The 27,826-nt window shown below is 41.7% G+C and overlaps 1 protein-coding gene across 2 annotated transcripts in view; it reads left to right on the top strand.

The window, feature by feature from the left end:
- FRMPD2 (FERM and PDZ domain containing 2) overlaps positions 1–27,826 on the top strand; it is a 122,434-nt gene that overhangs the window by 42,988 nt on the left and 51,620 nt on the right. The window contains exons 10-14 of one of the 2 annotated variants that reach the window (XM_003278156.3): positions 244–418; positions 9,416–9,563; positions 10,236–10,374; positions 20,644–20,799; positions 25,826–26,011. In XM_003278156.3, coding sequence (XP_003278204.2) covers positions 244–418; positions 9,416–9,563; positions 10,236–10,374; positions 20,644–20,799; positions 25,826–26,011 — 804 coding nt within the window. The remainder of the gene's footprint in view (positions 1–243; positions 419–9,415; positions 9,564–10,235; positions 10,375–20,643; positions 20,800–25,825; positions 26,012–27,826) is intronic. The other variant, XM_030797997.1, reaches the window with a different exon arrangement.

Raw genomic sequence — 27,826 nt, 5'->3', positions numbered from 1 at the left:
GGCAGAAGGCTCAGATTTGAGTCCAGTTCCTGCCTTACAAACTGTGCAAACCCTGGGCAAGACTCTTACCATTTCTGAGCCTCAGTTTCTCATCTGCTGCATAGGAATTGTAAATATACTCATCTCTTAGAGTTGTCAATTAAATGAGACAATGTGTGTAAAGTGCTTAGTACAGTAACCAGCAGAAACTAAAGGCTCAATGACTTATAATTGTAGTATAATTGATACTATTGTTGTTTTCAGACCAAAAAAGGGAAATCGTATTTGGCTCTCAGGGACCTCTGTGTGGTCCTGCTGAACGGGCAGCACCTGGAGGTAAAATGTGATGTCGAATCAACAGTGGGAGCTGTCTTCAATGCCGTGACGTCCTTTGCCAACCTCGAGGAATTCACCTACTTTGGCTTGGCGTATATGAAAGGTAAGCATCTCTTGGGCAGCTCACAGCTGGCCTGGTGCCTCTGGTAACTCGGGTATCTGGGTACCTGAGCTCTGTTTCTTCTGGGAAAACTGTTTGAGACTTGGGTGCCTCCCTTTGTATACCTAGACATTAGTCAGCATGACGAGGGCTTCAAGTACTCATGGATAAAGCATCAAGCAAGTGCAGAAAGTTGTCAGAAAATAATGAGTGTAAGATGTGGGTTTCTGTGGCTTGCTGGATCTGGTTGATTGATCTCAGGGCACTGAAGTTAGACAAACAAGCAAATGTTAAAAGCATTTCCATCTAATGATGCAGGACTAATGGGGACTTAGTACCCTGACCCTAGGAGCTAATTGAGATTCCATTCTAAATATCCAAGAAAAAGGGTTTCTATACCCTCTTCCCTCTCTGACGTTCTATTAGAGACTCTTTATTTCTGCTGTCAACCTAAAATGACAGTGGAGAGAGACAGGCCCTCCAAAAAATCAGTTTATTTGGGAATTACCAGGAGATTGCAATATAGGATCCACAAGCCATAGTGAACTATAGATGCATCTAAGGAGGTTGGGCAAGGGCAAGCCTTTATAGACAAAAGAGAGAAGTACATGTGAGTTGTTTTGAAACAAAAAGATGATTGGTTCCGAGGGCTTATTTCAGGAGTTGACGCCAGTTCATTAGTGAAAACAGTGTCAGGCAAGTGTTCTTGTGTGAGTGGCGAGCTGCCCTTGTGTGGCGAGCTGTCCTTGTGTGGCTAGCTGTCCTTGTGCTGCTGGCTGTCCTTTTGTGACTCATGTAGCAAGCTGTGGTTTGGAAAAAAGTTTCTATGGTATTTTTCATTAAAGGCATAGAGCATGAGTGACCCCCCCCTTATGATCTCCCAGCTTCGTTTTAGTAGGGTTAAATATAAGTGACTTATTTTGGTATTGATAATGTTTACATTTCTCCCTTTCGATCAAGTTATTTATCTGAAAGCATCACTGCGGGATCATCCTGTGGTTAGGTTTTGATTGTTCCTCGGTGCTGGGATGGACCTTTCCTGGTTGTTCTACTCTCATGTTGAAGGGAAATGACCAGCAAGTAGGAGTTGATGTAAAAACCTCTTTCAGCTTCATTTAAGCAACATGGAGGTTTGGAAGGAGTGGCTCTGAGGCTAAGTCTGTCTGGAGTTCATTGTTCTGTTTCATAGGTGTTGGTTGTCATTTCGAAGCACTAGACCAGCATTGGGCATTTTGGTTGACTCTCTGTGTAGCCTGCACATCAGGCAGGAGACTTGTTCCTAGAATTTTACATCGAGTTGTTGTCCAGCTTCAGTTTATAGGGCTTTAGGAACAGAACAGTTCTTGTTCTTTGTTCTTCAGATACTGAAGGAAGCAAGAAGAATTCAGGGTCCAATTCAGTCTACAGGTAGGTTAGAAACACACAAAAGCAATGAACAGGGCTACAGTCAGATAACAGGTGTAATACAGTTTTCACCTTCCTTCAGAAGCATAATTTCTTTTCTACAGTTACTCCCATTTTTACTAAAGATAATCACAATAAGACAAATTTGTTTACTAAGTAAGTTTAGCCTCATCAAGTTTGGCCTTGATGCATAAGTGCATCAAGAATAGTGATTGACCAGGTAGGCTCCTTTGAAGCTTGTTTTACTAGAACTTTTGATAAGAATCTCAGCCTGGACTTTTAAAAGTCTCTCAAGGCTAGGAGGCCAAATCAAGACAAACCTCAGTTTGGCTGAAGTAACTTTATGTGTATTTTCAAATATGACATCCAAGTCAAAGCCTTAGTAATATAACCAATTTTAAATATTGTATCCTGTTATAAAGAGAGCATATTTTTATTGAACTTATATCACTATATTATCATAAAAATAAGAATGCTTATGGATAGTTTTAGAATTCTGGTTGGATCAGGAAGGGGGAAAAAGCAAATATTTTAATTTTGTTCACAAGAGTATACTTTATTATATTGTTGTAAACTATAGCTAATGTACAATGAAAAAGTTTCCTTAAATCTAGAAAACAAAACACTTAAAGAACCAGTGAAATTTCAGGTAAAAATTACAAAAACCCATTATTCTTTTTCATCCGTTCATTCAGCCTCATGTAATTAATTTTTGTTCTGCTTGATCTTGGTTAGCAGTTTCACAAACTCAGTTTCTTCTTTAGTGTCCTGGACATTTTTCCTTAGTCCAATGGTTTGATCTTGAAGTTATCAGAAACCTGTAACTTGGCAGAATTCTTTCCATCCTTTCTGTGAACCTCCTTGAACAAAATGCAATTTTTGGACTGTAGCTGATAGCAAATGTGTTTAGAAAAGTATCAACACCATAACATTCCATGGATGATAAGGACTTAGAATGGCCATGGTTAAAATCTGAAGAGAGTTTATTATAACCAGCAATTTACAGATAAATTTCGTTGTTTCTATGGCATGTATCTTTTTTTTTTTTTTTTGAGACGGAGTCTCGCTCCTCTTTCGCCCAGGCTGGAGTGCAGTGGCGCCATCTCAGCTCACTGCAAACTCTGCCTCTTGAGTTCACGCCATTCTCCTGCTTCATATCATTTTAACATAATAGCCAAATATTATACTAAGACATATCGGAATTCTAGCAATTTTGTACAATTTTAGGAACATTTATATCAAAACTATATTTGTAAATATAACTTAAAGATTTGGCACCACTTGTTATTGGATAATGTTTCCCATACGTTTTAACATGTTGAACAAACCCAGTTGGTTTAACACCTTTTACAAGGTGAGGGATATATCCTTTGTTGCTTCCAAGGGCCCAGCTGGAAAGACCCAAAGTAAGTTCAAGGTCAAGAAGACTCAATTTAGAATTTGATTTTGGGAAGTTGTCAAAACTGTCAAAAGGTTTAAAACCCTTGATCAAAACAGAATCACTGGTCACTGTAAAATAATTGTCATTCATTTAACCAGAGTGATAATTAAAATTCTTCAAAAGGCAAATACATAATGGTCAAAACTTAGCTCTTTTAATATTGAGAAGATCACTTGTTTTTTTAAGTAATAAAAGCCCTAATAAAACACAGCACAGAGCACAAGAAACTATTTTGATAAAACACAAAATTTTTGTTTTCTAGGCCAATTACTAAAAAGTTAAGGAAAAACATATTAATATTAACAGCAGAGGCTAATACTGCAATATAACTTTATTTTATTAACAGAGAAGACAAAATAATAGTTTTGCACAAGTATGCTTTTGATATTAAGGCTCAAGTTTTAGAAAAACATAAATAAATACTTTTCTTCTAATTTTAATTATCTTGATCACACAAACATTTCTTTCAGAATATTCATCTTCCATAAACCTTTTGCAATTTTCTCAAGCCATTTATAATGTTCTTACTCAGTTTTATTGATATCACTTTTTTCTTTATTTATTCATTTTGAGGCAATCCTCCACTAGCCTCCAACTAGAGAAAATTACTTTTTTAAACAACAACAAATAAAAACACATTCTCATATCTTCCTTTTAACTTTTCTCACCCAAATATATCTTACATTTTTGTACACTTTGTATACAGAATTACGTATAGTAATTGGAATTTAAAAACTCTTGGTAACTTTAATTTCTAGTGAAAACCGGAAAACTAGAAAGTAAGCAATCATAAACTGCCTTTTACAAATTTGTGAAAACATTATTTTATAACACTTAGAAATATATGCTCCCTCATAGCACATTTTTTCTGTGTAGAATAGAGCATTTTAATTAACAGACCCAAGTATCTTTTGTTCCTCTACAATGAAGAGACAAAAGTATATAAGCTTAAACTTATGTTCAACAACTAATGTTTCAGCATAATATCTTATTTGGAAATGGTCTATTAAATGAATATTCATAATTTCATTTAACTTACTATAACTTTAATGTTTTAAGTAACCAAAAAGATTTTGTAAACCATTTTAAGTAGGCATATCTTATAAAACATAATCATTGTTGAAAAGCTTACTTATACTCTATTTCATTTATATTTACATTTATTAATTCACTTGGTTTTAACAATTATGTTTGAATTGTTTATGAAAACTCCATTAGACATTAAACAAATGTAGTCATTATCTTAAGTTATTTTTATTGTTAGTAAATCAGGCAAGTATTAAAAAATACCACAGAAGTAAAGAACCTAAAAGTTAAAACATATGGCTTTTTTAAACTCTCTTTTGTCATTGTCACATTTGTCACACATCAAGCAATTTATTTTTACTGTATGTTTTATTCTTAGGTTACATTTACAATTTTATCATCTTAAACATACATACGCTCTTGCTTGATAAATCCAGATAGAAGAAGTCGTATGTCTGTATTATGTTTAATGTTGACAAGTTTCCACACATGACTATTTTAATTGAACCAAAAAACTTAAACTAGCTTCTATATTTACCAAAAATTATACCAGATCACCTGAACTCAAAAAACATTTAGGTTAGTTCTGTTTTTCTGAGAAAATAGTTAATTTATAAAAGTGTTTATTTTCTTCCTTCAAGCCAAATCTTCTCGCATGTACCAATAGGACAGTTGTTCAGGATGAGGGCTCTCTAAAAATACTTTTAGACACAAAAGTCCAAATATCCAAAGGTATAGCCACTTCAATTGTGACTCAAAGCCAGTAAGCCTTTAATGTCTTAACCATGGATGTGAGAGTCTTCCACAAAAAGAGTGTGAAAAATGCAGTACCCCCTTCAAGATCCAACGTCTCTCCCAAAGATAAAAAACAAAGACCTTACTTGTTAACAAGGTAGTGGAGTTGAAATAATTGAGACAAATTCCCCTGTGAGCTGGCACTCTGGGACAAGGAGACGCTTCATGTTTCAGACTCCTAGCCAGCTGGCTAGCCATCTGATGCAAACCTGACAGTCTCCACCACCCGGCTGGTGGAGACCAGAGAAGATATCCTCACTGGCTACAGAACTCTTGAGACATAAAATAAGATGAAAGGAGAGTCTTATTGTAACTTTTATCCTTGTGGTAAATCACACAGAAGACAGAGGTTCAAAAAAAAAAAAAAAGAGCTATTTATGTTAGAACCTAGAACCAAATTCATAAGAGTCACAATTCAGAGAACATCCTTACAAATGTTTTTCTCCTGCCAATTCAAATTTAGAAAAGAAGGGACAAGAAAAAATGTTTACCTTCTTCTCTTAGCCAGGCACTACCCATAGATATTTGGGAAAGCTGGCTTTGGAAAGAATCCCCACCTTTTGCGGGCTTTTGTCAGGCCTCTCAGCATCTCATCCACAGGCTGGAGTGAGTGGGGTGTCCAGCCTGTTGGGGTCCCATCCTCATTGCCAGAAACTGTAAGGATGGAAAACTTCCACTTCTATCCTTTATCCTTACAGGCTCCAGCTGTGTCTGAGAAGTAAACTAACATAAGAAAGATCAACAGGAGAAAAGCATAATAAATGTTTTATGTGGCATGGGCGCCCCCATAAGAAGATGAAGACTCCAACAAATTAGTTACTGGGTTGGACAAAAAACAGTTAATTGTGAAAATGGGACTAAATTATGAGGAGGCTTAAAAAATCAGAGTTATTCCAACAAGGTCTGTATGGTATTCTGTGTCTAAACTTCTTGTACTTGAAGATAAGGATGTTGCCTTTCCTTCCAGGAGTGGGAGGGTGACTGTCACATGGGAATTTAATCTTCTTAAAGAAATAACACAAAGATCCAAGTGGCCAATTTGCACCTGATCTTAAAAGTGCACTTAAAAGTGCCTTTAACTTAAATAGCTGATAGGCCCAAATGGCATATTTTAACTTCTTTATTCCACCCATCTAGAACTTCCTTGGAAGATTCACATATTAAAAGATGACTTGGTGGTCATGGAGAGAAGAATTGGATTAGTAGCTGAGCAGTTTGGAAAAGAGTAGTTCGGCTAGAGGAAGACAAAGAGGAAGAGGAATTGTAGATAGGGGAGGGAAGGTTCTGGAGACAAATGAGTCTCAGCTAGCTTTGAGATATTTGCATTAAGGCATTTTTGAGTCCTGAATGCATTTTGAAGCCTCAAGATGCCAATTGAAATATGTGCCCCATTCAAACTGACCTTATAGCTGCAGTCTTCTAATTTTAATTCTAAGGAAAAAACAAGCTTGGGCAGTTCAAATGATCTCCATCTGGCCATTGGAGCTCTAAATTATCTTTGGTATAATTTGTCCATAAGCTTAGAAATGCATGGGGTGAATTATGTTTGGAAAGTCTATCTGATGCCGATTTAAATTCTTTGCACGAACAACCAACACCAAAAGAGTACTCATCAGAAAGGATGCCAAATCCCCTACAAAAGTGAAACCAAAAGAATACTCAGAAGAAGGACCATGTCTTTCAGACCTATAAAACCAGATCTCGAATCAAGTCAAAGCAAGCCAAAACGAGGGTGCTCAAATCCAAGACAGAACTTAGCACCAGCAGAAAGATGATTCCTGGAAGCAGAGAGCACAATGGGCTCCAGTGGGCGCTGCACGTGTTCTGCGGTCACTGATATGGGAAAAGGCTTGTCCTTTTTGGATCCCACATCTCTAACACCAGGTTTTGCCAACCTAAAATAACAACAAAGAGAGACAGGCTTTCCGAAGAAAGAGTTTATTCAGGAATTAGCAGGAGATTGCAATCCGGGATATGCATGTTCTAGAGGACTACAGGTGCATCCCAGGAGGCTGGGGGAAGGGGAAGCTTTTAAAGACAAAAGAGAGAAGTACACGTGAGTTGTTTTGAAGCAAAAAGATGATTTTTTTCCAGGGGCTTATTGCAGGAGTTGACATCAGTTCATCAGTGGAGACAGAGTGTCAGGCAAGTGTTCTTGTGTGAGTGGCTAGCTGTCCTTGTGCTGCTGGCTGTCCTTGTGCTGCTGGCTGTCCTTGTGCTGCTGGCTATCCTTGTGTGACTCATATAGCAAGCTGCAGTATGGAAAACATTTCCTGTGGTATTTTTTTGGTATAGGCATATGCATGAGTGCCCCTCCCTCATGGCCTTTTGGCTGCACTTTGTTAGGGTTAGACATAAGTGACCTCATTTTGGTATTGATAACTTTCACACCATTACTGTAAATATCACGTTGCCACAGCTGGATTTCCTTAACCACTGTGTGGAGGCTGAGCTGGGATCACACTGGCCTTCTGGCGAAATCCTCTCTCTCCCAGCCCATCTGGCTTAGGTGTCATAGCTCAGTGTTCCTCTATTTTCCCATTTCCAGTAGGAGAAGCTCGTGAACTTGTATGATTATTCTTTGTACCAAGCAGGTTTGGTGACAGCATGTTCTTATCCTCATAGTTCTCATCAGACCTTCTAAAGATCTCTCTCACAAATAAGAAGAACAACTGTTATATGCTTTGATGTGATCAATTGATATTTGTTCAACCTTTGTAAAGTGTGAATACAGGTGTCTTTAGGAATTGTGTTGTTATTGATCTGTAAAATGCAATCTAATCCAGTGTGCTTGCATTGTGAGTGCACCTGCACTCACAAATCCACTTATCTCCTACCTGCCTTCTCCCAATCAGGTGGACATCCTGAGCCCCTCCCACGTGGACAATTCTACACCTGCCTAGCTAGGGTCATCTTGGGGAAATCACTCAAAGGTGACTACCTCTAGGGTTTGGATATAGACAAACTTGGGAGGGCTTACCAACCAACCTTTGGTGGGAACTGCCTATCTCTTGGGGAGAATTCATCCTAAGAGAAGGGTGAGTACAGTGTGGGGCATCAGATTCAGCAGCAAGGGCAGAGGCAGGTGGCAGAGGGGATGGAGTTCTGAGTGCGGTGTGGTGACTGCTGTTTAAACCGTGGACACTCCCTCCCCACCCCACCATGCATATGCACTGGGAGAAGAGGTCGGTCACCAGTTTAAAAGTTCTGCCTTCCAAAACTGGGCAGGACTCCTGTGCCCAGGCAAGCTGCTAGAGAATGCTTTGGGCTGAAAGGGTGGAGCACTGAGGAGGAGCCACTTTGAGTGTGTGGTAGAACAGGGCAGGGGCAGACCTGCAACAGTCCCCAGGAGTGGCCGAGGGCACTGGAGGGGTTGAGCTTTGCTGTGAAGAGAGCAGAGGGGTGGGGGAGGGGCCTTCAGTGGCTGAGGCTGATTCAGCCTCCCTCCCAGAGGTACTGGAGGACACACTTGCCAGGATTTGAAGTCCTGAGCTTGGGTTGCTGGAATTTTCAATTTGGAACCACTTGGGTCAAAAGGCAAATTGACTCCACTTACACCATGTCTTAGGCAGCTCAGGCAGCTTTAACAAAACACTACAGAGGGAGTGGCTCAAAAATAGACACTTCTTTCTCACAGCTCTGGAGGTTGGAAAGTCCAAGAACAGGATTCCAGCTGATTCTGTTCCTGGTGGGGTCCTCTTTCTGGCTTTCAGAGGCCTCCTTTTCACAGTGTCCTCACATGGCTGAGAGAGGAAGCTCTGGTGTCTTCCTCCTCTTATAAGGACGCTGATCCCATCATGGGGGCCCCACACTCATGATCTCATCTAAACATACTTACCTCCTAAACACCCCACCTCCTAATGCCATCAGATTGGGTGTTAGGGCTTCAACATATGGATTTGGGAAGACACACATATTTGGACTGTAGGATTCCATGGCTGGGGAGGAGGGGGTGGTCCAGCTGAGGTGGAGGGTTCTGGCACGTTGCACAAACTTAGTCAAACTCCTTTCCTTGGTTTTCCATTTCATACCCATGAGATGATAGCTGAAGGCAGATATTAAGCGACATCTTGTAAGATAAGATAACTAATGGTGTTTTCTCCTCTTGGTGCTGAGTTTTCCTTATTTGACCCTCTTCTCTTTGTCTGCTCCTTCTTGACACCTCACGACCCCAATAAAGTTTCCTCAGTACCAGGTATGCAAAGACTTACCTCCCACTCCTGCACTTACCCAGCTCGTGTGTGACCCTCTGGGTAGGGCTTAGGGCTATGAGTGTGAGAGATAGTGCATTCCCTACTGCTTCTCCCTCCACACATGCTCTATTTCCATTTCAGGCAAAGAGTTCTTTTTCCTGGACAGTGAAACCAGATTGTGCAAAATAGCTCCTGAAGGCTGGAGAGAGCAGCCTCAGAAGACCTCCATGAATACCTTCACACTCTTCCTGAGGATAAAGTTCTTTGTCAGCCACTATGGGCTGCTCCAGTGAGTGCTGCAAAACTATTCATTTGTTCCTTAAGGGATTTATGTATGTCCAGGCTGATGGAGAGGTAATGGATCGACAAGTGCTTTGCAAACTGTAAATTACATACAAATAACAATAGCTGTTGTGGTTGGTTTTCTGTTGATTGGATTCTGAACAAGATAGAACAAAGGAGGAAAATCAGTTTTTTTATGCAGGCCCTGGTGAGAATGAGAATATGCCCTTTTGTTTCAGACATACTCCACTCAAGGTCAAAATTCTCTGTCTGTGACCCCAAAATGCCCCCTCACCCCCAATACACCACTCAGCAACCCAGTCATAAGGGTTGGAGGACAGAGACATGGGTTTGCAGTTTGATCAGTGCTTCTTTATTTCTTTGCTTATTAGGAACACCACTGAACTGATTATTAACTTCCTCACTCAAACCAGAGCAGGAAACACCTCTGTAAGTTTGTGTGAAGTGACTGGCATAGAGTGGCCCTAAACTAGGGGCAGGAGGCCTGGTGTAAATGGAGGAGACCATACTTGTCTTGCTGGCATTGCCTCTGAATTCTGTTGAGTTGCATCTCGTCTTCCCTGCTTTCCCAACTTCCCACACCGAGAAAACTCACTGGTGCTAACATTCTCCCTTTCCCTTAGCAACCCAGCCCTTTTTATCGCTACTTCTTTTCCAGGCACAGCCTGACAAGGCACCAGTTTTACCTGCAGCTTCGGAAAGATATCCTGGAGGAGAGGCTGTACTGCAATGAAGAGATGCTGCTGCAGCTGGGGGTCCTTGCCTTGCAGGCTGAGTTTGGCAATTACCCTAAGGAGGTAGGGGTGAACACCTGGGGCCTTTGTGTGGGATCACTGGAAAAAGAGTTACAGGATGAGGGCATGTGTTAGTAATGTGGAGACTCTGCTTTGAGTATTGTTAGCATCTTCCAGCTAGATTGGAGTAAACTACATTTATCCATCCATCCATCCATCCATCCATCCATCATCCATTCACCCATCAGTCCACCTATTCATTGATTCATCCATCCACTCATCTACCCATTCACCTATCCTTTCTTCCATCCATCCATCCATCCATCCATCCATCCATCCATCCATCCATCCATCCAAACATCCATCCATCCATCCATCCATCCATCCATCCACCCACCTACCTATTCATCTATCCATCCATCTATCTACCCATCTGTCCATCCATCTATCCATCCACTCACCCACCCATCCACCCATCCACCCATCCATCCACCCATCCATCTACCTATCCATCCATCTACCCACCCAGCCACCCACACACCCATCCACCTGTTCATCCAGAAAGCATTCATTGAGCACTCTTTACTAGGCTCTGGGAGGCACAAAGATGAATAAATCCAGTTTATACTCAGTAATATAATTCTACTCTAGTTCTAGTCTAATAGGTACCTCCTAAAGACAGTAATTTACTAATTTATTGAATTCCTATCATAATCACCATCATCAATAGTAATAGCCAACCTTTATTTTTAAAATTTATTTATATTTATTTATTTTATTTCGATAGGCTTTTGGAGAACAGGTGGTGTTTTGTTACATGAATAAGTTTTTTAGTGGTGATTACTGAAATTTTGGTGCATTCATCACCTGAGCAGTATACACTGCACCCAACATGTAGTCTTTTATCCCTCATCCTCCCAACCCTTTCCCCAAGTCCCCAAAGTCCATTGTATCATTCTCATGTTTTCGCATTCTCGTAGCTTAGCTTCCACTTATGAGTGAGAACATATGATGTTTGGTTTTCCATTCCTGAGTTACTTCACTTAGAATAATGGTCTCTGATTCCACCTAGGCTGCTGTGAATGCCATTATGTCATTCCTTTTTATGGAATGAGTGGATAAAGAAATTGTGGTATATATACACATATACCACTCATTGATTGATGGGCATTTGGGCTGGTTCCATATTTTTGCAATTGGGAACTGCTGCTATAAACATGAGTGTGCAAGTATCTTTTATGTATAATGACTTCTTTTCCTCTGGGTAGATACTTAGTAGTGGGATTGCCGGTTCAAATGGTAGTTCTACTTTCAGTTCTTTAAGGACTCTCCATACTGCTTTCCATAGTGGTTGTACTAGCTTACATTCCCACCAGTGGTATAAGAGTGTTCCCTTTTTACCACGTCCATGCCAACATCTATCATTTTTTGATTTTTTGATTATGGCCATTCTTGCAGGAGTGAGGTGGTATCACACTGTGGTTTTGATTTGCATTTCCTTGATCATTAGTGATGTGGAGCATTTTTTCATATGTTTGTTGACCATTTGTATATCTTCTTTTGAGAATTTTCTATTCATGTCCTTAGTCTACTTTCTGATGAAATTGTTTGCTTTTTTCTTGCTGATTTGTTTGAGTTCTTTATAGATTTTGGATATTAGTCCTTTGTTGGAATGTATAGATTGCAAAGGTTTTCTCCTATTCTGTGGGTTGTGTTTTTACTCTGTTGATGGCTTCTTTTGCTGTGCAGAAGCTTTTTAGTTTAATTAAGACCCATCTATTTGTCTTTGTTTTTGTTACATTTGGTTTTGGATTCTTGGTCATGAAGTCTTTGCCTAAGCCAATATCCAGAAGGGTTTTTTCTGATGTTATCTTCTCAAATTTTTATGGTTTCAGGTTTTAGATTTAAGTCTTTGATCCATCTTGGGTTGATTTTTGTATAAGGTGAGAGATGAGGATCCAGTTTCATTCTTCTACGTGTGTCTAGCCAGTTATCCCAGCACCATTTGTTGAATAGGGTGTCCTTTCCCCACTTTATGTTTTTGTTTGCTTTGTCAAAAATCAGTTGACTGTAAGTATTTGGGTTTATTTCTGGGATTTCTATTTTGTTTCATTGGTCTATATGCCTATTTTTATACAGGTACCATGCTGTTCTGGTGACTATGGCCTTGTAGTGTAGTTTGAAGTCAGGTAATGTAATGGCTCCAGATTTGTCGTTTTTGCTTAGTCTTGCTTTGAATAGTAATAGCCAACCTTTATTAAAAGATCACTTTGTACCTGGCATTTACCTAGACATTGTTGATTTATGTTAACTCACTTACCTCTCACAGCAACATTGTAAGTTGGTGTGATAATATCATAGAGTTGATATTATCACTCAATTTTCTAGAAGAGTGATCTGAAGTTCATGTGGCTAGTACATTGTAAAGTCTAAATTTGAGCCCAGATGTGTTACTCCAAGGCCAATACTGATTTTTCTGGGATACACTCTTCTCAAATGGCAATTCTAATCTTGTTGGCCAAGCCCTTGCCCCTGCAGCCCTATCATATGCAAGTTTCTTTGATTTAACTGCCTATGATAGTCCTCTGTTATAATCCTCAGGGAGTTAATAGTGTTAATAACTTGTTATCTAATTTTCAGATGCCTATTAGTAGGGAAGGATTATGCTAATGTATTTACCTACCTAATTAGGATTTAAAATGGGGACAAAAGGCAGGAAGGAGAAACCAACCACTTGAGCTGTTACAGAGAGCAGTGTAATTTTGCTTTCGGGGTTTATGAAGCACTTCCCCCATCTCCTGCCCATGTTCTGGATGAGGGGAAAGGCTTTGGAACAGACCTCAACAGAGACCGAGCAGTGTGACCCACCAGTGTGACACGACATTTGAATGTGGAGTCCATCTCTGGATGCATCAGTAGGAGCAGAGAGGAAGAAGCAAGGGAGGGGAAGTTTCCACCAATTTCTTCCCTGGTGACCTCCCAGCCAGCACACTGGGCTTTATCTTGGAGAGCACTCGCCGCTGTCATGTGACAAATGCTGGGTGCCACTGGGGAATGCTTAGCTTGGAGAAGAGATGGTCTTCTTCAAGAGGACTGCGTGAAGGAGGAATTCACTGCTGAAAAAAAAAAAAAAAAAAAAGAAAGAAATGTTAACCACATGCACTCCACCCTTCTGCCCCAGAAATCTTCAAAAGGACCTTTAAATCCTTGAGATCCTAAGAACTGGCATGTTACTGGGCCTTTGAATGCTCTTTCCCATAATGTCTGCACATCCGTCTCAACCTTATATACCTTTCAAGGCCAGTACCAAACCCCTAGAGTTCCTGGCCCCACAAGTGGACCCTCTGGGTCCCTTTTAGCATCCTCCCATACCCTCGGCCAGCACAGGTGATTGGACAGCATTCTGTTGATTACAAGTGATAGAAAATCAAGCTCAGGCTGGCTTGAATAAAACATGTCATTTATTGGCTTGCAAAACCAAAGGATTCTGGTTCTTTCTCAGCCTCCCAGCATCCCTGTGACAAGCTTCCAGCCCAATCACTCTTACCTTGGAGCCTGGGTGATAGGAACTCGCATGATGTCAGCAGGACTTGGGCTTCTTGTGTCTCTGAGCTGTGCTCTCCTCTGTCAAATTTGCCTTTCATAGCTTTCCAATTCCACCCTCTAGGTTCCAGCCCTGTGCAAGAGAGAGAGTCTCTCCCCTGGAAATGGCATGGAAATCCTGGGCTTCTGTCCCATTGGTGCTGATAGAGTCATGTGCCCACCTGAAGCCAATCATTGTGTAGGGAGATATCATGCTTTGATTGGTTAGACTTGAGTCTAGCCCCATGGTCACCCTAGGAGGCAGGGATAGAGCTCACACTGCAAAGTGCATAGACTAAGAGGGAGGAAGGATGGTTTCCCATTTCCTCCTTCAAAAAGAAGGTGAATAGTCACATGTGGCCAGAAATACATGTCCACCACCAGTGGGCACTTAGTGGTCAGAGATACTACATCGTTGGCGAACAAAGGAGCCATGTTTACCTAAAGTTCTAGTCTGCTACATCATTGGGGTCTGGCCTTGTGTTATAGGCTGTCTTGAGCCCCCAGATTCATATGTAGAACCCCTAGTTAACAGTATTTGGAGTTACCGCCTTTAAAGAGGTGATTAATTTGAGATGAAGCTGTTAGGGTGGGCCCTAATCCAATCTGACTGGTGCCCTTATAAGAAGAAGAAATTTGGACACACAAAGAAACACCAGGGAGGCACAAGTACAGAGGAAAGGCCATGTGAGGACACAGGGAGAAGGGGGCTTTCTGCAAGCCAAGGAGAGAGGCCTTGGGAGAAACCAAACCTGCAGAAGCCTTGGTCTTGGACTTCCAGTCCCCAGAACTATGAGAAAATGAATTTCTATTGTTTAAGCCCCCTAGTTAGTATTTGTTATGGCAACCCTAGTAGATTAATACACCCTGAGTCTGAGAAGGAGAAGCAGTAGCCACCACTGGGTGTGGACACTGTCGCAGAGTTCTGTGTCTTATTCCTCATAGGGTATGTGGGATAGAGAGGGAGGGCTGTGAGTGACCTCAGTTATAACTTGCCTGCCTTGGCTCTGGAACTGGATTAAAGAGCAGGGACAAGCCCAACAGTTAAAACAGTGAGAACAGTGGGTTGTAAACATTTTTTTGCCATGTCCCATGGATAAATGGACATTAAAACCCAACACACACACATGTATATAGAACAGAACTGAAGCAAAAACCTCAGGAAATAGGGAGCATCCTTTCTATAAGCAATGCACATTGATATCTCCTATTATATTTTCATTCATTTTAAAAATGCTGATTATGGGCCACTAAATTGATTCATAGCTCACCAATGGGTTACAGACTGTGGTTTGAAAAACACTTCTCAGACTCTCCCAACATTGTCTTGCTTTCCTCCCAGTACAGCTTCAGAAGGTGCTGCTGTGTCCTGGGGTCTTCAAAGTCCCTGTGTATTCCCTCACCCTGCTGGGTTTTTGTTCACAGCATTTATCATCACGTGGGATGATGAATTCATTTTATTGATCATTAGCATAGAAAACACCTGAGGGTAAGGGTGTTTTTGTCTGTTTGGTGTAGCCATTTCTCCAGCACCAAAGCAGTGCTTGAAGCACAGGGAGTTTGTGCAAGAGCTGTGAATGAATGGAGTTGAAACTCGCAGACTGGAAGACACTACAGATAACAGTCATCCATCAGAACATCAGCAGCTGGCTTGTCAGGGAACTGTAGTTCAGTTCCCATCTGTCCCCTCTCCTGGGACTACCCTGGTCCATGGGGACTGGAACTTCACTTTCTGCCCCTGACACTGCCCCAGGAAGGCAGTGTCTCAGAGCTGGCCTGGCCCCCTTAACCTCCTCGCTGCCCTTTTTACAAGCCCTGTCACTGCTTACCCTTGAACTCTTTCCTGCCCTCAGTACCCAGGCCTGGGGCCCTTTTCATACCTAGGCCAGCTTCGGGTGGTGCTACGTTGGGGAGTCCTGGCAGGAGGATGCTGTAAGCCAGGAGTGTCCCAGTGAATCAGTTGACATTCTTGCTGTGGCCTCTGGTTCAGTAGCTATAGGGCCTTAGCATGTTTTCTTTCTGAGCCTTGGCTTTTTCATCTGCAAAATGGAAAATAATCTCTTGCAAAGCTGCTGTAAGGGTGAAAGGTGGCAATGCATGTGTGGTACCTAGCATGTGACAATTGCTGCTTGCAAGCTTTCCTTTTCCCTCCTCCAGCATTATAGTGCTCTAATATAAAATGACACAACAGCTAAACTTCAGTCTGTAGATTCAGATACAGGATGTCAAACCTGAGTTTAACTCTAGCACTTAGAGTTGTTGGAGATGGCAGGCCAGATCCACTGGAGGCAGGTGGGAGTTTGAGTTATAGTTTCTTACTAAAACCTGGAGTCAGTCCAGCAGAATCTCTTGCCCCAGGGCTCCAGGGGCCCAGACCTGTCTCTATGAGCCTATAATAGTCTAGGTTGTCTAGAGAAACAGAACTAATAGGATTATCTATCTATCTATCTATCATCTATCTATCTATCTATCTATCTATCTATCTATCATCTATCTATCTATCATCTATCTATCATCTATGTATCTATCATCTGCCTATGTATCTATGTATCTGTCTATTATCTATCTATCTATCATCTATATGTCTTTCTGTCTATCCATCTAGAGATGTATTAGAAGGCATTGGCTCATGTGGTTATGTAGACTGAGAAGCCTCAAGCTGTGCAGTTAGCAAGCTGGAAACCCTGGAGGGCCAGTGGTGCAGTTCCAGTCCAAGCCTGAATCCAAAGGCAAGAGAAGAACTGGCATGAAGAGAGTCAGGCAGAGAGGAGCTGCTTCTCTACAGGGGGATCAGTCTTTTTGTTTAATTCCATCCTTCAACAGATTGGATGAGGTCCACTCACTTTAGGGAGGGCCATCTGCTTTACTCAGTCTATGGATTTAAGTGTCAGTCATGTCCAAACACACCCTCACAGTCACACTCAGAATATTTGACCAAATATCTGGGCACCCCATGGCCCAGTCAAGTTGACACATAAAATGGACCAGCACCAACACTCCATTATGGTGCTTTCCTGTGCCCGTCCAGTTTCTGACTGATCTCACCCTGCTTCTGGCTCAGTGTTATCTCATTCTCCTTCTGCTTCCCGGTCCCCAGATCCTGCCAAGCCTTAACCTGTCCAGTGCCCTGAGGACATTTCTGAGGTGCTCTCTGCTGCCCCCATGTGGCCCCCAAAGGCAGACCTTTTTCCTTTCTCACGTATGTAAAGGCCAACAGGTTTGGACAAACCCATTCATTTATACAACCACTTACTCAGTCTTAATTTATGGAAGGCCTGCTCTGGGCTTGGCACCATTGAATTCTTACATCAACCCTGAAAAGCCAGTGCTATTTACATTTGCCATTGAGAAAGTTGTGAGTCTGTGATGTTAGGTAAGCTAGAAAGAGCGCAACCAGGGCTCACTTCACATTGCTTTGGTATATGCCAGGTGCTGCAATGGACACTTCAAAGGTCATTGAGTGAGGCCTCAGAGAGGAGAGCCCCTCTCTGTGTCACTGAATGGGCAAGAGGAGAAGTCTGGCCTGTCCGCTGCCTGAGCCTTGGTGGCTGTGAAGCTGGGTGGGGGCCACCTGTTGTATCTGGGAAGACTTTGTGTGGCTTCCTAAGGGGCTTATATTTTGTTTGATAAATGGTTCTGGTGCTGAAAAAAAATAATTTGGAAACCACTGTTGTGAAAGATTGGGAGCCCCTGAAGAATTTTAAGCAGGGAAGCAACATGATTACATTTGCATTTTAAAAAGGGAGACAAAGACAATTTAGTATAAAAATAAATCTCCTTAATCACATCATCACAGCAGAATAACTTTCCTCTGGGTGCATTCTCTCCCTGCCTTGATCACATGTGGGGGTTTTTACACAGTTATGAACTTCACCACATTTGATTTGCATTCTTCTTTCTCACTCAATGGTACATGTCCTCCGGTGGCCTTCCTAGTGATCCTCTGGAGTGGCAGCCTGCCATGCCTTCCCAGTCTTCCTTCACTTCTTCATTCTTGTATTGTGGGGTATTCATCCAGTAGCACCATGTAAGTGATAACTGCTATTATTATCATTTAAATTGCATCTGATTTTTCTGTTTTATAAATGCCATAAAAATAAGTGTACTTGACCCCAGAGCTTTTTCAGTCCCATATGGACTTTTCTCTTGGATATATTCCTACCAGAAGGATCCTGGATCAAAGATCCTAAACACTTTAAAAAAGTGTTTTAATAGACTTTAATGTTTGGAGCAGTTTTAGATTCACAGTAAATTTGAATTGAAAATACAGGGAGTTTTCATATATCCCCTGCCCCCTGCCCCTCTACATGCACAGCCTTCTCCTACAGACACCATAAAAATCCTGCACCAGAATGTACATTTGTTACAATCAATGAACCTACATTGACACACCATTACCACTGAGAGCTCATAGTTTACAATGAGGTTCACTCTTGAGGTTGTACATTCTATGGGTTTTGACAAATGTATAAAGACATGTATCCACCATTACGCTATTGCTGAAGTCAAATAAAATGTGAAGATGAATCTCTAAATTTAAAACAATTTATTTGGGAAGCAAGAATTGCAGTTTGGGGTATACTCATAGACTGGGTGGTCTTTGGTGTGTCTCACGGACAAAGAGAAGGTTGGGATTTTTATTAGGAATAAAAATGTTATAGTTTTGAAAGAAAACTCATCAGCACTTGAGAAGCTTTTGGGAAATGAAAACTGATTGGTGAGTGACAGTGGGAGGTAAAACAAGTCTTAGAGTCCCAGCAGGTCTTTTCGGCAGCTACTAGGTAAAACTGGTCTTAGGGTTACAGCAAGTCCTTTCAGTAGTTGGGCTTATGGAAAAATTTAATTCTTGGAGCAGGTGCTATGTGCCCCGAGTTCATTTACTTCCTGGCTCCTGGACTCTGATTTAGTTGGATATGACAAGAATTACTCAATTTGTGTAACCAACTTTCAAGTATCTTACAGAGTAATTTCATGGCCCTAAAAATCCTCTGTGCTCCACTTATCTATTTCTCCCTGCCTCCAAACCCCTGATCTTTTTATACTTCCATAGTTTTGCATTTTCCAGAATATCATATAGTTATGATCATACAGTATGTAGCCTTTACAGACCTACTTCTTTCACCTAGTAATATGCATTTCAGACTCTTCCATGTCTTTTCATGGCTCGACAGCTCATTTTTTTTTTTTTTTTTTAGCACTGAACAATATTTCGTTGTCTGGATGTAACAGTTTATTTATCCATTCACCCACTGAGGGACATCATTTGCTTCCAAGTTTTGGCAATTATGAATAAGGCTGTTATAAACATCTGTGTGCAGGTTTTTGTGTGGACATAAGTTCTCAACTCCTTTTGGTAATTAGCAGGGAGCAAATTGCTCAATCATATGGTAAGCACATGTTTAGTTTTATGAAAAACAACCAAACTGTATTCTAAAATGGCTGTACCATTTTGCAATCCCGCCAGCAACGACTGAGAGTTCCTGTTTTCCACATCCTCACCAGCATGGTGTTGCCAGTGTTCTGGAATTTGGCCACGCTAAGAGCATTCTAAATGCTTTTTTATGCACTAGCCTGCTGAACAATGTCTCTCCATTTGTGGTGGAGCTGAACTCAAAACCATCATGGGCCAGCACCAACCTGAGGATTCTTGGTCCATGGCCACATGGGGACATGCTACATCAGGAGTGTGGGAGGTGGTGGACACTGTGCTCTTCCCTTCAGATCCCCCACTCAGGCCAACTCATTCACCCCCAGCCCCAACGAGGCCAGATTCTCCCAGCTCCCAACTGCCTTCCTCATGAGTAACTGCCCTAAACTGGAGGGAAATGGCTTGCCCAGGGTTAGGCTGGCAAGGGCATCCTGAGACCAGGACATGTTGATCTGGGAATACAAAGGCAGGGTCAGCTTCTCCCTCTGCCTGATCCTGCATTCCTCTTTCTGTATAGTGGACCTCAAGATCACTCCTGCATGGACTTCTGCAGGCTTTTACCTGCCCCAGAGTCTGTGTTCAGGGAACTTACCATCAAGCAGTGAGTGATTCCAGCAGCCACCGTCTCCCGGGGGGATGCAGCCTCAGTCTCCCAAAGAATAGACTTGAGGAAGGTGGGCTGGGGGTATCCAGTCTCCCCTTTTCCAGGGGGCATCCAGTCTCCCCTTTTCCAGGGGGCTACTCCTTGAACATCTTCATGTGAAGCAATTATGCCAAAGCTAAGACCTCCTTGGTGAGAAGAGACAATGTTCTGGGAGTGCATGTAGACAGAAATGCTAAATGAATTTAAAAAAAAAACATAGAGTTTTAGGGCCAGGGTTTTGCTGTGCCTTTTGGTAAGGTGTGGCATCATCAGAAGTGTGAGGGTTTGGAGTGAACAAATCTTGTTTCTGTCACTTCCAAGTGGTGTGAGCTTCACCCTGTTGAGTGACCTCTCTTTTTGCTTGTCTTGGCAATGGCAATGACAACGCCATCTTCAGAGTATTCCTGTGAGAATCAGAAGAGGCTTATGTGTTCTGTGAACCACCTGGCATAAAAAGGGGCTCAAAAACAGCTCCTTTACTCTCTCTTTTCTGTTCATGTCCTAGGGGTTGGCCCTGTTTCTAATACAGTAGAAAATAATATCCCAGGTGGGCACCTCGAGGAAGTGTCTTTCTCCGGAGCCCTCCTGGAATTATGACTACAGATAATGTTTTCATTCCGCTCAGAGTCCCCCGGCCAGTGTCTTGATTGTGCCCTTCCCCTCTGCATCTTACTTCCAGCAGGTGGAGAGTAAGCCATACTTTCATGTTGAAGATTACATCCCAGTGAGTCTGATCGAGAGGATGACCGCTCTACGGGTCCAAGTCGAAGTCTCAGAGATGCACCGGCTCAGCTCTGCACTGTGGGGAGAGGATGCTGAGCTGGAGTTCTTGAAGGTAAGGCCTTCCTGAAGAGAGGTGTTGGTCTTCAAGGGAATGCAGCCAGCAATCCCCTGCAGAGCCTTCTCAAGGGGCCCAGGTGTGTGCAGACCCACAAGGAGGCATGAGCAAGGGTGGAGCTCTAGGAGGCAGGGAGGGGCAAGGAGAGGCTTCTGGAAGCAGCCGGCATTGGAAATGACCCCAAAGAAGGTAGGATTTAGTGAGCTGGGGTGGGTGTGATAGGGCTTTTCCTTATTTTTTATTTTATTTATTTATTTTTTTGAGATGGAGTCTCGCCCTGGGATTATAGGCGCCTGCCACCATGCCCAGCTAATTTTTGTATTTTAGTAGAGACAGGGTTTCCCCATGTTGGCCAGGCTGGTCTCGAACTGCTGACCTCAGGTGATCCGCCTGCCTTAGCTTCCCAAAGTGCTGGGACTATAGGCGAGAGCCACTGTGCCCGGACAAATCTTAGATCAGCATTCCAGACACTTTCCTCCAAGCAGGGAGACCACATTTCTTATAGTTAACACATAGGACAACAGAAGTACAAGATCAACGCTTGAGCCAGAGAAAAGCTGTTGCAAGACCCCAAGTTTGCAGCCCTGCAGGCAGCAGTCCTCAACACAGCACAGCTGCTGTGGCCTGTGCACAGGGTTGCAGCTTGGGCCCGCCGTCTCTTCACCAGTGGGGCAAAAACAGTGGCACTGCAGTCTCCCCGTGTGGGCACACACAATGATGAATAGTCTTTGCTACTCCACAATCTCCCATTGCTGTGGGCCAGGCACTGGAAAATGGAGACAAAAAGCATGTGCTCTTTGTCCCCAGGAAGCCCCGCGTCTTGTGGGGAGGATTGCGGTCTACCCACAGGCACACAACTCAATAAACGCTCAGTGGAACAAGAACAATACCAGCTACTCTATGTCAAGATGTGGGGACCAGGGAGAGAGTGGCTGCTGTGCCTGTGCAGATACAGCTGGGGGATAAGTGGGAGGACACTCGCAGCTTCCCCAGGACGGGGTACAAGCTGGGCCATTTGATTGGGGGAGCAGTTTTAAAAGGAAGCTAGGAGATTTGTACATTTCTCTGTACAGAAGTCAGGTAGAAATATTCCGTCTGTGTTTTCTTGCCCTTAATTGAGATGGGTACTTGAAAACAGAACAGCCAACATGAGGTTGGGCCTTTGCTTTTCAGCCGGTCATTTTGCAGAACTATCCCTGTATCTAACATAGTGTAGCCTGCAAGCGTTTCATTTGAGAAGCACTGGCGAAGCATGATCAGGGCACTCCATAGTCCGGGCTGCACACGTGTTCCCTGTCAAGGGGACGAAGCGTTCCCTTGATGAGGGACCAGTGGGGACTTCAAAGCCATCGATAATGAGTGCTCACAGAGCCACAGAACTGCAGAATCCAGTATAGAGGCCAAGGACCCAACCCTGCGGCAGATGTCTGCAGGATGGATGTTACCTTCTGGCCTCTGCCCAGACCCTGACTTTGAGTGCTGAGCTCACTGTCAGGGCCCCTCGCTTCCTGTCTGAATGATGAAAAATGATTGTAAAAGAAACTACCAGGCTCAGAAGCAAAAATACAAGAAACCATTTTTTCCCCATTCACAGAAAGCACTGAATAGATTTGATTTCATTTACATGTAATCTTTATCGGTTTCAAGGAGCCCTCTTGCTTTTGCAGTTCCCCTTGGTAGGCTGGGTGGGGTTGTTAATGCTGGTGTTGCCTGCCTGTGGTACAGAGAGATAAACTAGACAGGGCTTTGTCATCATCCCCAGAGCACAATGGGAGCCTCTCATTAGGGTGAGGATTTGTTAAAGGTTTTCTCCTCCTCCCTGATTATAAAAGTAAACATTTCCTCATAATTCTGCCGCCTGGAGATAGCACAGTTACATTTAGGTATATTCATCCTTCTCTCTTTGTTCTGTGCATTCATATATATATGTATATGCATATATATTTAAAATTTGCTTTATATTATATATGCATTTTTATGTATGCATATAATCCCATAAATCTAAACACTTGAAAACTTCTTTTGAATTAACATATGTTGTACTCTAATTTTTTCTCTCAATGCTCTATTGTTTAACATATAAGTAGTTTCCAATATGGGACTATTTAAAACAATACTGAGATTAGCATCTTTTCCATATAAATCTTAGCTGTACTTCTGCTTCATTCCTTAGGGATAGAATCTCATGAGTGGAATTATAGGGTGGAAGGTAATAAACATTTTGAACATTGTTGATATATATTGCTAAGACACCTCACGCTGCAGTCATTTCTGGACATTTTCCATCCCTTCTACTGGGCTATAAATGCCCGGAGGGCCATGGATCCTCAGAGCCCATCACAGAGCCCAGTTACTACTCTACAAGCAATCGCTGGATTATTTAATTATAGCTCCTCATGGCTCTTGTTTTTCATTAGAAAAAGGAGAAAACCATTATTGGGAGGCTACCTCTTGGTACCCAGTTCACTGATGACTAACTCTGACAGTTCAGCATCTTGTACTAGCCACAGACTGGGCAAAAGTCCAGTTTGGGGAGCGCTGAATACCATAGTCTGTCTGTAGATTCACAACTATATTAGCTTATTAATCTCAGAATAACCTGTTTAAGGTGAATTCAGTGTTTTCCTAACATCCTCAACCATGGAGCCATTTTCCCACATAGCTGTGGGTTGTAATATATTATTAAAATATTTTTTTCTTGCTATTGAAATCATATTGGTTGTATCCTGTAGTTTCTTCCACTTAGCACTATAACAAATGCACTCTCCTGATAATTACAAATGCTTTATAAATATCCTTTGTAAAGGCTGCCTGATAATTAATTTTAAGACAGTACTGTTTTTAGGAAATCGTTTACTGCCGGGAACTGGTTTCCCCAAATCACCCCACAAATCTGCACTCAACAGCATTATGAGAAGGGATTGTCCTGATTATTTAGCATATTTTCTTAGGGTAGATACCCACAGGTGGAATTATAAAGTCAGAGAAAATGAATTCTGAGCCCCTTGATGAATATTCAGAAATAACAATCCATTTGTTTTGAAGAATGTTCAATGCAGCAAGTGTGCTGTGTGGCTGGCAGCCAGGAGTGCTTGGTCCCATGTCAACTTTGCTGCCTGTTATAAGGAGAACAGGCCTTGTAGTAAGATTGCCCAAAGCACATGGAGAGGAAATGACCCTCTGAAAGGACACCCAGTAATAGCAATGCAAAGGGGGCCAGGAGAAGCATCCTAGGAGATTCCCTAGCACACAGCGAATGGAGGTAGACATCATTATTTTATTATTTTACAGATTGAAGATGCCATTGACAACATTAACTATATTCGCCTATGTTTCCAGGTCTTTTGGATTCCCCGTATTTCAGTTGTTAAGAGTGAAGACTCAGGAGCAAACAAGCTCATCTTTCCATATTTCCATTCCTGGCTCCAAAGCAGGAACTTGGACAGATTACTTAGAAAAAGGATAGCTTCACTATCTCTGTGATTGTTCTGAAGATTAAATAATAATGAAATAATGCTGGGAGAGGCTTAGCATGGTGCTTTACCAGTAGGAATCTTGAGGCCCAAAGAACTGAAAAGCATCATGTCTCTCTTTGTATAGTTAAACAATAAATTAAAATATAAACTAATACTAAACAATTGAAGAAGTGTAAGTCTAGCAAAGACATCTTTATCCTAATGATAACTACTTATTAATGCTTAATTTTTAAAAGAAATATCACACCGAATTCTTTAAAAGCATCTACCTAATTATCTTGTGGTGGCCCTGCTTTGTTAAACTTTAATCACATGCCCAGTCTGGCCACTGGATATTTCAGCACCAGCGCTCAATGAATATTGATTAGTATGATGATGAGGATACTGATGATGATGATGATTATGATGACGATGATGATGATGATGATGATGGTGACAGGGTCTCTCCAAAGTTAAATGAAGGAGGCTTAGGGTTCAGAAATGTAATCTGAACCCTGTGTGAAGAGCTGTGGAGTCTGCAGGCAGCATAAGCTGTCTGCACAGACTTCATCAATGGTGAATGGGCAAGGAGCCTGAGAGAGGAGCTCTCAAAAGCCATAATTTGTCCCTGTTTTTGTGACCTTGCCTGGGGGTGAGAGAGATTGAATAGGACATGGTGTTCTCTGGTTGGGGGTAGGAATGGGATACCAGATTTCAGCAATACAACCCTTCTGAGAGGGCTTCAAAAGCAAGAGGCCCTTGCTGTGGGTCCCAGAGACACATCAACCTTCTGATGGGGACTGGCATCTTCCTGGTGAAGATGAAGGTGTGAAAGCCCAGGGTGGGAAAGTGACTGCCATTGAGATGTAGAAACATTTGTGTTCATTTTATACTCTGGTCTCTTAAGAAGTTGGTGGCCTAATGCAGTCCCTAGCTCCAACAGACCTATGGCCCCTGGCAAAATTTATTCCCCTAACCTGGTAAACAGAGGCAAGACCTTGGGCTATGGGGACCCCCACGAAGGCATTGCTACACGGTGAGGAGCACCAAAATGAATGGTCATTTTCTCTGCAGGGTGGTTCACAACTAACACTGGTGATCTGGAAGGTCGCTTTCTGTGCCTTAGCCTCAGTTTTTCTGTCTGTCATGTAAAGGGGTTGGAACAGAAAATACTATAGACTCTGACACAACCAGGAAAAGAAATCTCTTACCTTGAGATGTCCCAGAAGAGTATGAATTCTAAAAAACGTATCCAGAATATTATTATCGTACTGTGTTATTTTCATAATAACTGTGTTCTAAGTACTGTTTTAGGTATTCCATGAGAAAAGTATTCCTTGGGTTACAAAAAAAAAAAAAAAGGAAAATTCTATCTTATCAGAGGTGCAGAGAAATTCTGTACATAGCAAATAAATCTGTTCAGCCCAGTGTTTCCTAAACTTACATGACAATCCTACTCTTTCTTTTCAGAACACCTATCAATGTGTTTTGCATGGAGTGAATGGCGTGAGGCCCGTTATTTTAAACCATGTGCCTGTCTCTTCTAAATCAGCCTTTTTCTGTTCCAGGTCACTCAGCAGCTCCCAGAATACGGTGTGCTGGTTCACCAAGTATTCTCAGAGAAGAGGAGGCCAGAAGAGGAGATGGCCCTGGGGATCTGTGCCAAGGGTGTCATAGTATATGAAGTGAAAAACAACAGCAGAATTGCAACTTTACGGTTTCAGTGGAGAGAAACTGGGAAGATTTCTACTTATGTGAGTGTAGCTCAGTTGATAAATAACCTGCACTTCATTTTCCTTTGATTTGTTGGCCGTTTAAAGGAGCAATGGGTCATGGGTCATGTGGCTTTCTCCTGACCAAACATTCTCACAGCCTGTCTGTTTGTTAACCTGCATTCTGATGCATTGCAAGATATTTGGAAGAAGTCTGCCAAGGGATTTTGGGAGGTCCTCAGGAGGCCATTTCTTCCCTACCATTCCTTGCCTGGACCTCCACATATCCCCATGAACAGTCATTGGTCTAAAGGGCTACACTTTCCTTCTGGGTAAAGTTTTCTTAATTTGGAGACTCCATTAATGTTGAGAGCAAAGTTGAAGGTGGGAGATGGGGGTTGAGAGTGTAGTTTAGGTTGAGTAAAGCCTGAAAGGTTTTGAAAAACTTCTTTCCGTGTTTTAATTTTCCCTTTGCACGCAGTGTGCCAAGGCCTCTGGTCTGTCTCTGAGGACTACAGGTGTGCTACGGGACACTGAGGATTGCAAATTTTTGATAGCTCTTAAAAGTTTCAAAGTCTATTTTTGAATAGAAAATCCCCATTAAGTACACAACATTTGGAATCTACTTGAACACTATTTGCATGCATATTTCTACCTCCTGAAGTGAGTCACTCTGGCACTGTACCCTGGTGGCTGACAGCCTCTGCTTGTCCTGTGGTTGTTCCAGTCAGTACCTGTGTCACTTTAGTGACGATTTATTGTAAAATATGAAGTTCTTTATCTTGTGGCCCCTAAAAAAATTTTTTTTTTCTATTTCATTTTCTTAATGGTTAAAAACATTTTCTAGCTAGATCACTATTTGTATCATTATCTGATGTTAGAGTTTCCTGAGTAGAACATAATTGCTTTCATTCATTTTCAGGATGTTTCTTTTATTTCTTTCATCTTGGCTTTGAAGTTAACATATTGTCAAGATAAAATTTCATAATAAATTATTGTTTGTTTTCAGGAAAAAAGCTTACATCTAAAAATAAATAATAATTGAGCACAATTTAACTGAGTTTATTCAAGTGGTCTATATGTTATCAGGAAACTGACTTTTTTTCCAAATTATTTTGATCAAACTCAAATGAAACAATATTTATATTTGTGAATTTTTCAGAATTTTAATTACTCAAATTACTTTAACTAAACTGAAAGATTATATGAAGAACTTTGTTTAATGAATTTAATACTACTACATTACTTATTTTCTTTATTGCATGTTTAATTGTTCAGATTGTTCAATGCACTATGTTTCAAAATATTCATAAAAATGCAGATAACCTAAAAAAGTAATTTTTTAAAATGGAATTTTTTGAAGCTGTAAAGCTCAACAGTTCCCTTAAGTAAGTACTTCATGTATACATTGGTTTAACTTTTACAGGTATTTATTTCCCCCCCCTACCAGGGGATTTCTTGATTAAATTAGTTGATTAATTTCTTGATTAAAACTGGGAAGTCATCCGGCTCTGAAGACAAACTTAGTAGCTCAAAAAATACTTAATCAGGATTTCCATTCTCTGATGATCATCCTCTTCCTTGGCATGAATAACTTATTTTTATGGAACAGTCATCAGATGAAGTAATGTCACCAGCAGCTTGCTGCAAACCAAGCATCTTACGCAGAAAATGACTTGAATTCTTTTTTTTTTTTTTTTTTTTTTTTTTTTAGACGAGTCTGCTGTCGCCAGCTGAGTGCAGTGCCACTCTCTGCAAGCTCGCTCCGATTCACGCCATTCTCCGCTCAGCCTCCGAGTAGCTGACTACAGCCCCCACTACCCGGCTATTTTCTATTTTAGTAGAACGTTCACCTGT

The sequence above is a fragment of the Nomascus leucogenys genome, chromosome 18 (assembly GCF_006542625.1).
Source record: "Nomascus leucogenys isolate Asia chromosome 18, Asia_NLE_v1, whole genome shotgun sequence".
Classification (NCBI taxonomy): Eukaryota; Metazoa; Chordata; class Mammalia; order Primates; family Hylobatidae; genus Nomascus; species Nomascus leucogenys.
This window is presented reverse-complemented; position numbering and strand designations above follow the sequence as displayed.